Genomic DNA, 14207 nt, shown 5'->3' on the forward strand with positions numbered 1-14207 from the left:
GATGTTCCGAGGAACTCTATCGTCAAGAGTGGTGAGCTGACATTACTTACTTTTTAGATGTCCTGAGTAAACAAAACAAGTCTTCAAGGGAATCTGTCACCACATTTGACGTATCTAAACTGTTAATAAGGGCATGCAGGTTATAGACTGCTGAAAAATGTCATACCTGTATGCATCTTTTCAGATGCCTTGTTGTGGATAAATCAACTTTTATCATTTTATGCAAATGAGCTCTTCCAGGCTCTGGGGCAGATGTTGCCCGGTAGATAGAGTTGCCTCTCCTCACAAAGACAGAGCGATGACGATATCAGGTGCTTCTCAGGAAATCTCATGCCTGCTCATTCCATCTCCTGACAAACCTCAATGTTCTGCCTCCATATGGGCAAAGGCTTCACGATCCTTCTGTGCAGGTGGCGGCGAGTCACATGCTGATAGGAGGCAATACATAAGATAATCAAGTCAGGAGTCAGCACTATCTTCTGGGCAATATCCTCCCCATAGCCTGGAAGAAGTTATGTACATAGCGTGATAAAAGATGATCTATCCACAAAAAGACCTCTGATATGAGACATACAGGTATGACATTTTTCTGCATTCTGTAACTGTATGCCCATATTAATAGGTTATGTCGGTCAAACGTGGTGACAGATTCCCTTTAAGGCTATGTTCACACATTGCGCTTTCGCTGTGTTTTTTTTCTGCAGCCAACACCTGCTCTCTTGGCAGTAAAAAGCTGTTTTTAAAAAACAGGTTTTGCTGCATTTTTGCTGCGATTTTTTTGGGCTTCGTTTTTGGTATGTCATTTGTCTACAGTACTTGTTTAAAGTTGGTTTCATTCACCACAAAAGTGGCAAAAATGCAGTGGTTGCGTTTTTGTTTGGTTTTTGCACTTCCTCATTGCTTTCAGTTGTGAAAAAGCACTGCAAAAACACTGGAAAAATTGAAATGCAGCTTCTTTCAAAAATGCAGCATATTTTACATTTCAGGCAAGATAAAGCATTTGTGTGCATGAGATTTTTGAAATCTCAACTTTTACTGGTGCTATAAAAATCAGCTTTTAATTAGCATAAAACCCATGAAAAATCGGAGCAAAAACGCAATGTGTGAACATAGTCTTAGAGGTTGTAACCTGGTTTTGCCTTGCTTGTTTCTTTTTAAATGACGCCCAGCAAATAATGCATTATTTATTGCAATGTAAGAGTGCTGCATCCTGTATTCATCCCAGAGATCCTGACAAAAACTGTTACTGTGAGAATAGACTCTCTTACTACTAGGATGTGGATAGAAAATCATTTTTAAGCCAATTCTTTCTTCTTACCGCAAATATATTGTTGTACATGTCACATATATATGGAATTGGAAATATTTTTTTCTTATTTCTTGTTGTTGCCCTAAAGTGGATCCATCACTATAATATAGTACTCTAATAGCAGCTTCACTTTTTGACAGGTCCAATGAGATATTAGATGAAATGCCACAAACTAAAATAATATAGCATCCAAAAATCATAGCTCAGCAAGCCTGTCACTATAACATGGTGCCCACAACACTTACCTTCAGATCCACTTTCATATTTTATAAATTTGATCATATATACGTATAAATATTATAAAGACAAGGAATCCAGCTGCACTAAAGGTACCGTCACACTAAGCGACGCTCCAGCGATCCCACCAGTGACCTGACCTGGCAGGGATTGCTGGTGCGTTGCTACATGGTCGCTGGTGAGCTGTCAAACAGGCAGATTTCACCAGCGACCAGTGACCAGCCCCCAGCCAGCAGCGACGCATGGAAGCAATGCTGCACTTGGTAACTAAGGTAAATATCGGGTAACCAAGGAAAGCACATCTCTTGGTTACCCGATATTTACCTTAGTTACTAGAGTCCGCCGCTCTCACGCTGCCAGTGCCGGCTCCCTGTTCCCTGCACTCCTAGCCAGAGTACACATCGGGTTAATTACCCGATGTGTACTCCGGCTACGTGTGCAGGGAGCAGGCACTGACAGCGTGAGAGCGGCGGACGCTGGTAACGAAGGTAAATATCGGGTAACCAAGGAAAGGGCTTCTTGGTTACTTGATATTTACCTTGGTTACCAGCATCCGCAGAAGCCGGCTCCTGCTGCCTGCACATTCAGTTGTTGCTCTCTCGCTGTCACAAACAGCGATGTGTGCTTCACAGCGGGAGAGCAACAACTAAAAAATGGTCCAGGTCATTCAGCAACAACCAACGACCTCACAGCAGGGGCCAGGTTGTTGCTGGATGTCACACACAGCGACATCACTAGCAACATCGCTGCTACGTCACAAAAGTCGTGCCTCAGCACCGATGTTGCTAGCGATGTTGCTTAGTGAGACATGGCCTTAAGAGTATAGAGGTAGATGCCCCGGTGCATGGCACTATGCAAACTCTATTAAAACCCATATCTCTTGTTAATTTATGAGTGCCTGATTCATTTTCTTTATTTGCATATGGAGCGGTATCCTATCCGGGCACCATATCCACATATAGAGTGACGTATATCACAGCTGTGTATAAAATTATAGTTTACTATTCTTTCAAAATGCAAATACATATAAAAAATAACAATGTCCCAATATTTAAGCATGTTGTACCTGTGAAACTAACATGTATTAAAGCGCACAATTAAGGGCTATGATCATTAAGGGGTTAAAAGTATGTAAAAAAAAAAATACTATTAAAATGATGCACTGGTGTAAGAAAAACCAGAACAATGGATCAATTAAAGAGGACCAACCAGCAGGATTTTCCTATATAAACTAAAGCCAGTGCTATACTGGCACTATTATGCTGATTCTAAACATAACTTTAGTTGTGAGATCGGCTGTATACTTCAGAAATACAAGTAAGTAAAGTTTGTGAAATGCACTGTTATTTGATTGATAGCAGCTGCAGAATATCTAATAGGTGGGTCGGGTTTTGCTAGTTATTCCTGCCCCTGTCTGCCTGCCTGACCTTCCTCTCCCAGCCTCTCTTATAACGGGGGAGGAAGGAGGGAAGAAGGACAGGCAAACAGGGGCGGAAATAAGTAGCAAAACTCGATCCACCTATTAGATATTCTGCAGCATCTATCAATCAAGTTAAAGTACATGTCACAAACTTTACTTGCCTGTATTTCAGAAAGTATACATCCGATCTCACAACTAAAGGTATGATTAGAATCAGCATAATAGGGCCAGTATAGCACTGGATTTAGTTTATATAGGAAATTCTGGTGATTGGTTCCCTTTAAAGCTCTGTTCACAACCGCATTATGGCTACCTCTCATATCTGAAACAAACCACTTTGCTGAATCTGGTAGATCTGAACTGCCAATGAAGGACCTCATAAACCAATCATGGGGTCTGCCATGGCTGTCTTGTAATTACTGTAGTTTTGGTTGCTATAATTCTTGTTATCAATGGGTTGCGTTTTGTTGCCACCAATGATCAAACATTTATCAACTATCCTGATAGGTGACAGCCCATTTAGAGGGAATCTATCACCAGGCTTTTGCTACCCTATCTGATAGCAGCATGATTTGTGGGCAGAGACCCTGATTGCAGCAACGTAACACTATCTGCTTGCTGCAGTTTTGATAATTCCACAGTTTTCACTGCTGCCAAGCTAGCAGTTCTCTGTATGGTGACCTTTGTATAACCCCACCAACACCACTGATTGATAGCTTTCTATTCACTGTGCATAGACGGAAAGCTACCAATCATTGGTGGTGGTGGTGGGCTATATGGCAGCAGGTTTACTAATCCTCTAGTGATAATCTCCTCCTAATAAAACGGTAATTTTATCAAAACTGCACCAAAAAGCCCAGTAAGTGATACATTTAATGAATTAGGGTCTGTATTATGCTGCTCTCAGATTAGGTGACACAAACGTGGTGACAAAGTCCCTCTAAGAGACTGCACAATGCTACTTGGTATGTCCCTGCCTGCGGATTTTCAGAGTACTGTGTAGGTGGGTCAGTAGTTTTAATTTAGACCTCTCACTTTATGAAGCTGTGATGGCAGATTTGCTTAATATAGCCGGCACACATTTATTAGAGCTTAGCAACAGACCTAAACAAGCGGCATATGAAAATCTGTGTCCCTAGTTGTGGTTTCCTCTCTAGAGTGTTTGTTAGGACATGCCACCATGCAAATATAAGAGTGCAGGAATCTACTATGAAATACATTGCTGCTTTATCGAACTCCAGAAATCCTACAGATTCAGGATAAAAAAATAGAAAGCGCTAAGATTGTGTTTTCTGAGTAGGTTGTGGAAGGCTTAGACCTGGTACATGATTATGTACTAGTACTTTTCTTCTAGCTTGCACGTACTACAGCCCTGCTTGGTCACCCACAAGTTAATTGTCACATCTTTCTCCTTCTTTAAGGATGAAATGTAAGCTTGTATATATTCTGTCTTTTGTGAAGGTCTGTGAGCAGCAGAATAGAGCAATTGTGCCTTGTGCACAGATTCAGTTACTGCCAGTCTTGTGACTAACCAAGAGCGGCACAATATGGCATTCAGTAGAAATGTATATAGGCCATTAGTACACTTGTCCATTTCTGCAGACAATTGTGACTGGATGTTTTAACAACAGTGGACAACACACCAAGAGAGGTTTGACAGCTCTTCCAGCAAATATTTACTTAAAGCACAACCGCCTTTTTAATGTTCATCTCATACATCAATAGCACACATGAGAATAAGCAACTTTGTGATATACCTTATCAGTTAAATCAGCTTCCTTCTCTGCCAGAATTGATCAGTCATTTTCAAAATTCTCAATTCTGAGGTAGAATCTGTATTCAGTGAAGACTTTCCCATTACTGAGATAGGAGACGGCAGTTGGTACTGACGAGATTCTATGATGGAGGGAGGAGTTAGTGGCAGAGCTCCACCCCTCCTCTGTACATAGGAGTGTCATGCTGCTCTAGTGGAGAAACTGACACAAGGTGCAGTAAGCAAAATATCCACTAGAGGGCGCAAAAAACAATAGAGAAGTCAGCAAGCCGAGTCAATTACCAGGATGTCAATTGGAGATTAGAGGGAGATGCAAAACGTAAGTCAGATACAAGACATAGGTCAGAGCCAGGAAGTAACGCTGAAGTCAGGAGGGAAAAGCAGAGCCGAAGACTGATAAAAACAATGTAAGGTCAAAAGCTGGGAGATCAGAGAAACACAAAGAGACGGGGCTGGGAGTTCGGGAGAGGTTAGGTGAACAAACGGTCAGGGAGATATAAGATGAGAGAAACATGGGACGGGACCTGGAAGTCAAGGGGGGTCAGAGGCAGACAGGCAGAACAGGATGGGCAGAGATCAGGATGGGAGCTGGATAATGGGACAGATCAGGTAACACTCACAGGAGCCAGGCTCACGTGGTGCAGAGCAGAGCTATTACTGGTGATGTTCCGGATGAGCAGCTCCAGGATATAGCGGCCTGTCCTCCGGAACGAGGCAGAAAGAGATTAACCCCTCCCATGTCCAGAAACCCTGGAATGGGAAAAAAGCAAAGGCTCAGCAGCAGCTGAAACCGGCATAAATCATGACAGGAGATGGCAGTTGGTACTGATGAGATTCTATGATGACGGGAGGAAGGAGGAGCTAGAGGCAGAGGGAGAAGCTAGAGCCTCAGCTCTGCCCCCTCATCCGTCATCTATCTACATAGACGCTCATCAGTAACAACTGCCTTCTCCTATCTCAGTAATTGGAAACTTTTCAATGAATACAGATTATACCTCAAAATTGAGAATTTTGATAAGATATATCACAAAGTTGCTTATTCTCATGGCTACTATTGTTTTATGAAATAAAGATGAAAACAACGGTTGCGGTTTTAACTTTCACTTTTTGCCACATTAAGGAGTTCACTGTTGGCAAAAGGATGTTTTGTGTGTATACTCCCATATTAAAACAGTTACTGATTATTGTATATACTGCTATTGCATGGTGCTGATTGCCTTCATCAAACCTCTAAACCTAGTGTGTTTAGACACTTAAGAGACCATTACAGACAGTCCATGATGCGCACTACAACTCAATTTATTCTTAATGTGACAGCTGAACATAGGCAATTGCTGCACTTGGCTGGTCTCCAGGACTGCCCCAGTTCTCGGATCAGTAGGCGTCTCAGTGGTTGTACCTCCAGCACTCAGAACATTTTTGGAAACTTTAATTATCAGAATCATGAAAGATGATGTTCAGATTGGAGAATACCCCTTTTAGGACTTAATGTATTTTTTGTGTTACTAGAAAACATAATGCCAGCTAAAATCCTATAGACACTATACAGTATATTACTGGAAACTTTCCTTTTTCAGGCGGATACACCCAAAGTAGTGCTCAAATTTGATGTTAACAGGACTCTGGATGGACATTGTGGCACTCAAACCTGACATCAAACTGCACAAATTTTTGACAGCATTTCCAATATTGTGTAGTAAATATCAGAGGAGTCTGTTTTATGTGAGCACTGTACACGTCCAATGATTTGGATATCCATAAGGTGCACTTACAGAGTTCTCACTTAGAGACTTTTCTGAGCAACGTGCCAGCTGATGAGAACCAACTATTTTGATGGGCAGTTGGCGGAACGTAGGACCTGATGGGAATTCAGACAGTGCTGAATACAAAGACTCCATTATGTATGGGCTCTTTACTGCTACAATCCTTGCATGAGGGCTTTGTATGTTTAAGTGCCTTGCAGCAAAACCAATTGTGACTCTGTGCCACTATGCATATCATTACGTGACTTGTATGTTTGCTTTATCTCTACTTTTCTGTCCATGTAAATGTCTGTCACACTTAGCACAGAATATGTGGTTATTTTATATTGGCACTATAACTGGCTTCTTATGTTCTGTGAATGGAGGTAACCACTTAAATCACATTATTTTATTATGTATAGTTAGAAATCATGCTTTAGTAATAGTTTACCCACCATAAAAAGTTCCATATTGTTGTTAAGGAAGTTCCTGTCTGAAAAAGAACTAATGGATACATGAATTACGCCAATGATATGCCTGTCTGGTTTGAAAGGAATGTGATTTTGGTTTAATAGGCTGAAGACAAGCAAACTGTTATTGAAGTCCTCTTCTCGAGGCCAGTCATTTGTGCTTGTTCGTCTGCCTGTCACATTGAAGTCTGATAACTAAACTAAGAAGGGCATATAGCCCTGACTAGCAGTAAATGTACATAGAATTGGTGAGATATACTCTGGTATGCTAGGGATAGTGAGGACTTGTGAACCAGTCTTTCAGAATTGATATTAGCCATAACAATGCAAATATAATAAACCTGATCATGACTGATGCGCTCCCCTTACCTGCTTGAATCCTGACACCTTGTTGTATTACTTTAAACAGATATGTCCTCCCCAACAATGAAGAAGCCTGAAAAGCCATTGTTTAGTCCAACATCTCCACAGGATTCTTCGAGACTCAGCACTTTTCCCCAGCATCATCATCCGGGGATCCCAGGAGTAGGACATAGTGGTAAGGGCATGATATTGTCATATAGTCTAGTTTCCCTACTCATTCTCTTTGTGTCACTAGAAAAGCTCTCAGTGAATAATCACCATTGTTGCCAATAAAGGTTATTATTTAGACTTGTATGTGTAGAAGGATAGAGCTCCTGAACAGCAGTGTTTGGGTGTTTTTTTGCAGGGAGCAAAACCCCTGTGAGAATTTTGATCCATGTATGGGAATAATGCTGTCAGTTATTACTATGGAAGCTATATTACACTTAAGTGCTTCAAGGGTGTCCTCTTCTTTACAAATAAAAGAAACAAGTATTTTGCGACTTTTAGTACATTGCCTGTATGTAGCATTAAACATTATACAATATATCACAAGTCATTTTATAGGCTTGGAAAGCTATCAAATGCTGCAGATCTGCTTACACAAAGCAGTCCTCCATAAGTGACTGTCAGTCAGCACATTCTCTTCTATTTGTGCATCATACCTAGGAAATTTACATCTGATATGTCTGGACAGCATTGAACAGACCAGTATAGTTTAGTAGCTGCTTATTTACATGAAATCAGCTTGGTTACATTTGTTTCCATTAATACTATTCATTACAGGTAAATAGAATTTCACATGACGGTATTTCTCATCCATACACTGTTTTACAAACGCTCAGCACGCTGACCCATATATTTTAACGGAACCATTCACACATCTGTTTTTTATCTGATCCATTTGTCTGCTCTATTAAACTCAGTGCATATCATATTTTGATCTACCAGATTTTTCAGATTACAAGACACACTGGACCATAAGACCACCCAGGTTTTAGAGGAGGAAAATATAAAAAAAAAATAAGCAAAAAATGTGGTTATTCCTCATTGTTATTGAGGGGATCTGCTGCTAACATTGTTATGGGAGTAATGTCCCCCAATTCTGTGCTAATGTCCCCCATTCTGGGCCCCTTCCAGGTATATATGTCCCTCAACTTGAGCAATATGTTTTCCATTCTGGTATATACAGTATGTGGCCCATCTTGGTACATATGAATATAACAAATGGCACTTCCTTGAAATGGAGAATATTGTGTAGATGGAAAGGGGTGCACTTAGTAGGTTCCAAAGTCAAGAAACTAAGTATAGACACAAGGCACTCCCAAAATTCTTGATGCTGTGATTTTATTTATCAGTGGATGTGCATAAATAACGTTTTCGGTCACAGAAGACCTTCATCAGTTGCACTATATACAAAGTGCAATATGTTCTCCATTCTGGTATATATGTGGCCTATCCTGGTAACTATATGTCCCCCATCCTGGTATATATGTCCCCCATCCTGAGCCCATCCTGGTATACAGTATATGTTCCCCTTTCTGGCATATATGATCCCCATCCTGGTATATATGATCCCTATCCTGGTATTTATGTACCCTTTCTAGTGTATATGAGCCCCATTCTGGACCCATCCTGGTATATATGTTCCTCATCCTGCTATGAATGTATCCTGGTATATGGGTATCCCATCAAAGGACCATCCTGGCCTGTATGCCTCTCGTTGAGCCGCACACATAAAATAAACCAATTCTACTCACCCTCCCTCCGTGCCCTCGGTGCACGGTGTCCTCATTTGATGCCGGCAATTGACTTTAGCATCTTATCAATAGGCAGAGTGTGATATCACTGCCATGTTCCTCCAGTCAAATTCCGTCGTCAGCTGCCAACTAATCCAAAATAAATATTCACTGTGGGCTTGGAGAGCAGTGAATATTCATTCTATTTAATATAGGACACACGATTGCCCCAGACGATTCTGGAAGCCGGTGGTTGGGTGATTATGTGTGCCCGCTATTAAAGAAAATGAATATTCACTGCTCCCCACGCCCATAATCCCGCCCACTTCTTTGCATCGGCTTCAGTGACCAAATTATGGGCGTGGAGAGCAGTGAATATTCATTATTTTTAATAGTGAGCACACGTATTTGCCCCAGCTTCCAACAGTGGTGACCCTGCTTCTGCCTCCTGTGACCCACTCCACCACTGCAAATGAGCCAGGTGCATTTGGACTATAAGACGCACCCCTACTTTCCTCCCAAATTTGGAGGGAAATAAGTGCTTCTTATAATCCGAAAAATACGGTATTTTGTGTCTCAAAAATGGACATTATTGTCTGGTTGTGCCCTTCCAGTTAAATATTTTAAGACCGAACACACACTGCACACTTACTTGGAGTAAAAAGCTAAAATGTTGATTTACAAGTGAATCTCAGTGACTTTTTGAGGTCAGTACAGCATGCCTTACATTAACTGGAGTTATTTCAGGTACGGTGGGTGAAATTAAGTTACACATATGTTTCTGTTTAATGAGAATGGGAATATCTTTGCTCAGTTTACTTCATTAAGTTAACTTCATTTTCCTTTCAAGGCTTTGAGCCAAATAGAATTTTGGCTAACCGAGGGATATCACATTCACTTGTAACTTGGGGCGTTCACCTGTGCTCAGTGATTATCTCTACAACCTGCCAAGGGCATTGCTCAGCTCACATCAGAACCCCTACAGTATTCCTTGAAATCCTTTATTTGTAGGATGATTTTGCAGTACAGCAGGTGTGCTGGAAATATGACTAGTCCATAGTGTCTTTATTAATTAGGAGTTGTATTTTTTTGTTTAGTTCCCACAATTATTAGTTCCAATGTAGCAGAACAGTAGGTATTCATAAAGGGTTTTTCCCCATCTCTCACACATGGATTATGTGATATCCAATAAATGCGGATCCTAAGCACGCTGGACAATTATTATAACTCCAAGGCGATTCAGACCTCAGTGATTTTTATCAGATACAAAAAACCCACTGAGTTTCATCTGTGTTTTGGATCTGAATCTGTTCAGTGTTTGGTCAGTGTGTCAGTTTTACCATAAGTGATTTCATATGCTTCAAAAATAAAGAAACAATTTGCAAAGCTGCTTCTAGGCATCCCAATATTTCATATTTTTTGTTATGGGTAGTTGCTTTCTACCTGAATGTTCAGTCCAGCGCCTATTTCTGCTGGCACAGCGCAGTCTCAGATCGCTCTTGCCAGTGATTCTGCGACTTCCCCTTGCGTCATATCGACAGAGCAGCACCTTCTATTCCACTTTGTTCTGTTGACGGAGCATGGCTGCCAATGTGATGCTGATTGACCTCCAGCTCCTCACTGCCTAACTGGGAGCAGTCAGCTATCAATTGGCATAGTGTTGCCAGTCACATCTTATTGACACAGTGGCCCGGTAGAGGAAGAACCTCTCTGTTTATGTGAAGCAGCAGAATTACTGGCGGGAGCGGTGTGTGACTGCTCTATGCTGGCGTCAGGTAGAACAGGCAGGTAGTTAGCAACTAAGGCCCTAGAAAAAAATAGTCCCAGATAACACATTTAAAAATGTGAGACAATGTGTGCTGTCATTGATTTTCGTAGGACATAGGCCACCAAGTCTGCAAAAAAATACAGACGTGAACAACGTAGACCATTATAGTGAAAAAGACAGAAAAATGAACTTCTGAATAGGCCTAATACAGATAAATGGAGAGGGCCGTGCACATGCAGCTAACAGGGCACATAGTGTGATCCAATGCACAAGATTGGACAGCCGCTTTAATATTAAGATGAATACCACCTCACATACAAGGTATGCTTGCTATTTACAGCCAAAATCTGAAAAGTGTAGAGTGACAATACATACACGGGCCCCTGCAGTGTTTGCGTTACACATTTTATACCCATTTTATTCCAATACGCCATTTCTAATGTGTAAAGCCACAAAGCACCAGGCTACGTCTCCTCTGTATGAATGCATGAGCACTGACTATTCATATTTAGGTCACATGTATGAGGGCACAAATGAAGATCACAACATGCGGGCGTGGGCAAAGCTTCATGTTAGTCATCTTGTGACGGTCTGAGTATCACAGATGAAGCACCTACCTGCTGAGTGACTGCTTGACACAGTTATCAAGTCCCTAGCTAAAGATTGAAGTGACGCTTCACTATGGACATCATCATTATGAAGCAAGAAACTTATTCACTTAGAAAGGATCAGAGACAATTTATTTGTTTCATTAGAATATGATTTGTTTCATTCTTCTCTATATTGATTCTCTTATAATAAAATACAAAAACAGTTGCTTTGTCTGTAAAATGAAAATAGACTGTTCTTTTTATTATTACTGTAAGTCTTTTTGGTAATAAGCTTTTTTTTCTCTGAATGTCAGTACTGGGATAAGGAGGTCTAGAAAGGTATGCATTATCAAGTATAGTTTTAGGGTTCCTGCTATTTCTAGACAATGCAGGGACTGATTGCGTTCATCATTGCATGCTCTTAAATAAACCTAATGGCTCATTTTGCAAGCCAATATAGTCTTACAGGTATGTAGTGGTCCAGTGCAGCCAGAAGTCATTAGTAGCTGATGATGACTTATTTCCCAGGGTGATGTTAAGGAACACAAAAATGTGGCTTTTGTTATCTTTCAAGACTCTGGAGAAAATACTTAACCAGTGAAAAATGTTTTCTTTCTGGGAATAATGCTTTTATTTCAGGCAATGCTAAATCAGAGAATGGTGTAATTCCTGAAAGCTAAACAAGACTTTGAGCAGCTTGATCTGGGAAACTTGGGCTGTTAGCTCTCAGGGGATGTCTGGTATTTGGGCTTCATTTGAATTGCTAGCACAGCCGGGAAAATAATCAAGTACATGTTTTAGAAGATGAATTACAAGTGTTTGGGGGAGTGTTTCCATAAGTTCAGGTGGGTCAGACTCTCACAGCGCAATACACTAAAGAAAATGCTAACTTACCATCAACTTTTTTTTTCTTCTGTGTTGACAGTCATCTCAACCAGGACTTCACCATCCCCTCTGCCATTTGCAACCCAAGCTATTCTCCCTCCGACCCCAAGTTCTTACTTTTCTCATCCAACAATTCGATATCCTCCACACCTGAACCCTCAGGATGCCCTGAAGAACTATGTTCCTTCTTATGACCCGTCCAGCCCACAAACAAGCCAGGTAACGAAACTTTCTAATCATACAGATTCTAGTACGTGACAAATATTTTTTCTTTTTTGTAATCAGTGGTCTACTTAAAATAACCAAAAGGATGATTCTACCTGAAATGTATAAATTTATTGGTGGTTTTAAAAATCAGATCATTCAACTAAAGAAGTTCTTTTAGAAAATGAAGTTACTCAACTACTCATATGTGCTTACTAAATGTCAATTGAGCTAATATAGATGTACATTATGCAAATGAGCCAACTCTGAGCTTACTGCATGTTCAGCATCCTCTCAGAAACTCCCTGGAACCATATGCAGTGTAAAGTAAGTTCACGTGTCCAGTTAGCAACTGAAATGGAACTGGTAACCAAAAAAACCCCGGAACTGTTAAAAATGGATGCCTATTTAACAGATCTGTTTTCCATAGACTTCAATGTAAGAAACAAGGATCTACGAGGCAGGTCTCAAGGATCAGACTAAAGGCCCAGTCACACACAACAACTTACCAGCGATCCCGACAATGATACGACCTGATAAGGATCGCTGGTAAGTCGCTGGGAGGTCGCTGGTGAGATGTCACACAGTCAGACCTTACCAACGATGCAGTAACGATCAGCGACCTGTGTAACGATCTCAGCGGGCGTTGGGACCATGTTAGGAGGTCTTTGGTAGGGGTGAAACACAGCGATGCGTCCTGCCCAGCAGGACATCACTTTTGAAGAAAATGGTCCAAACTATTCGGCAACGACTAGCGATCTCACAGCAGGGGCCTGATCGCTGGTAGGTGTCACACATAACGAGATCGCTGGCGAGATCGGTACTGCGTCACAGAAACTGTGACTCAGCAACGATCTCATTAGCGATCTCGTTGTGTGTGACGGGGCCTTAACAGACCACTATCTATAGCCTTAGCAAAGCTGCTTGATCCCCATCAGTCTCTAGTTATTTAAAGGTAGTTTGTGTTTGCTATGTACTCTGAAAGCAGCATGTAATATGAAAGCAGCATGATGTAGGAGCAGAAACTCTGATTTCAGCAATAACACTTATTAGGCTGATTGTTGTAGTTTCAATAAAATCAGTGTTTTTTTCCAGCCGTAAATTCACCAGGGGACTAGTTGTCTTATGCCATGTAGTTTTTCTGTTTTGTGTAACCCACCTCCACCACTGATTAGCAGCTGTCTACCTATGTACTGTGTACACAGCTGCCATTCAGTGGTGTGGGCGGGGTTATGCAGAGCTCAGCATTCAGGGAACTGTTAGATCTTCAGCAGAGAATACAGTGAATATATCAAAATGACAGAATGCGGACAAGTAAGTAATACATCACTAGAATTGGGATCTCTGTCCCTACATAATGCTGCTCTCACATTACATAGCAAAAACCTGCTGACAGATTCCCTTTAACCCCTTCATGACCTACAATGTATATGTTCATCCTAGGTCGCCTCCCCCCAGTTACCACAGGCTCCCACAGTGAGCCTGTGGTAATCCCTGCACATGTCTGCACATGTATACTTATGTGATCAGCAGACATGTGTGGCTGACAGGCGCAAATGGATCGGAGATCCACTCGCGCCTCTCAATCCCGTAGATTGCGCTGTCAAAATCTGACAGACCAATCTAACCCTCTCCGGTGGGGGATCACGCCGTTCCCCGGTGATATCAGTGGCTTGTCACATGATCACGTGGTGCCAATAGGTTGCTATGGCAGCATAGGGTCGGCT

General features: G+C 41.4%; 1 protein-coding gene across 7 annotated transcripts in view; it reads left to right on the plus strand.

Moving 5' to 3' along the window:
• Window positions 1-14207, plus strand: part of NFIB (nuclear factor I B) — a 545046-nt gene that overhangs the window by 480558 nt on the left and 50281 nt on the right. For all 7 annotated transcript variants that reach the window (XM_075316949.1, XM_075316952.1, XM_075316955.1 and 4 more), the window contains 2 exons: window positions 7362-7490; window positions 12317-12495. In XM_075316949.1, the coding sequence (XP_075173064.1) occupies window positions 7362-7490; window positions 12317-12495 (308 nt within the window). The remainder of the gene's footprint in view (window positions 1-7361; window positions 7491-12316; window positions 12496-14207) is intronic.

This window comes from Anomaloglossus baeobatrachus, chromosome 1, assembly GCF_048569485.1.
Source record: "Anomaloglossus baeobatrachus isolate aAnoBae1 chromosome 1, aAnoBae1.hap1, whole genome shotgun sequence".
In the NCBI taxonomy this organism is placed as follows: domain Eukaryota; kingdom Metazoa; phylum Chordata; class Amphibia; order Anura; family Aromobatidae; genus Anomaloglossus; species Anomaloglossus baeobatrachus.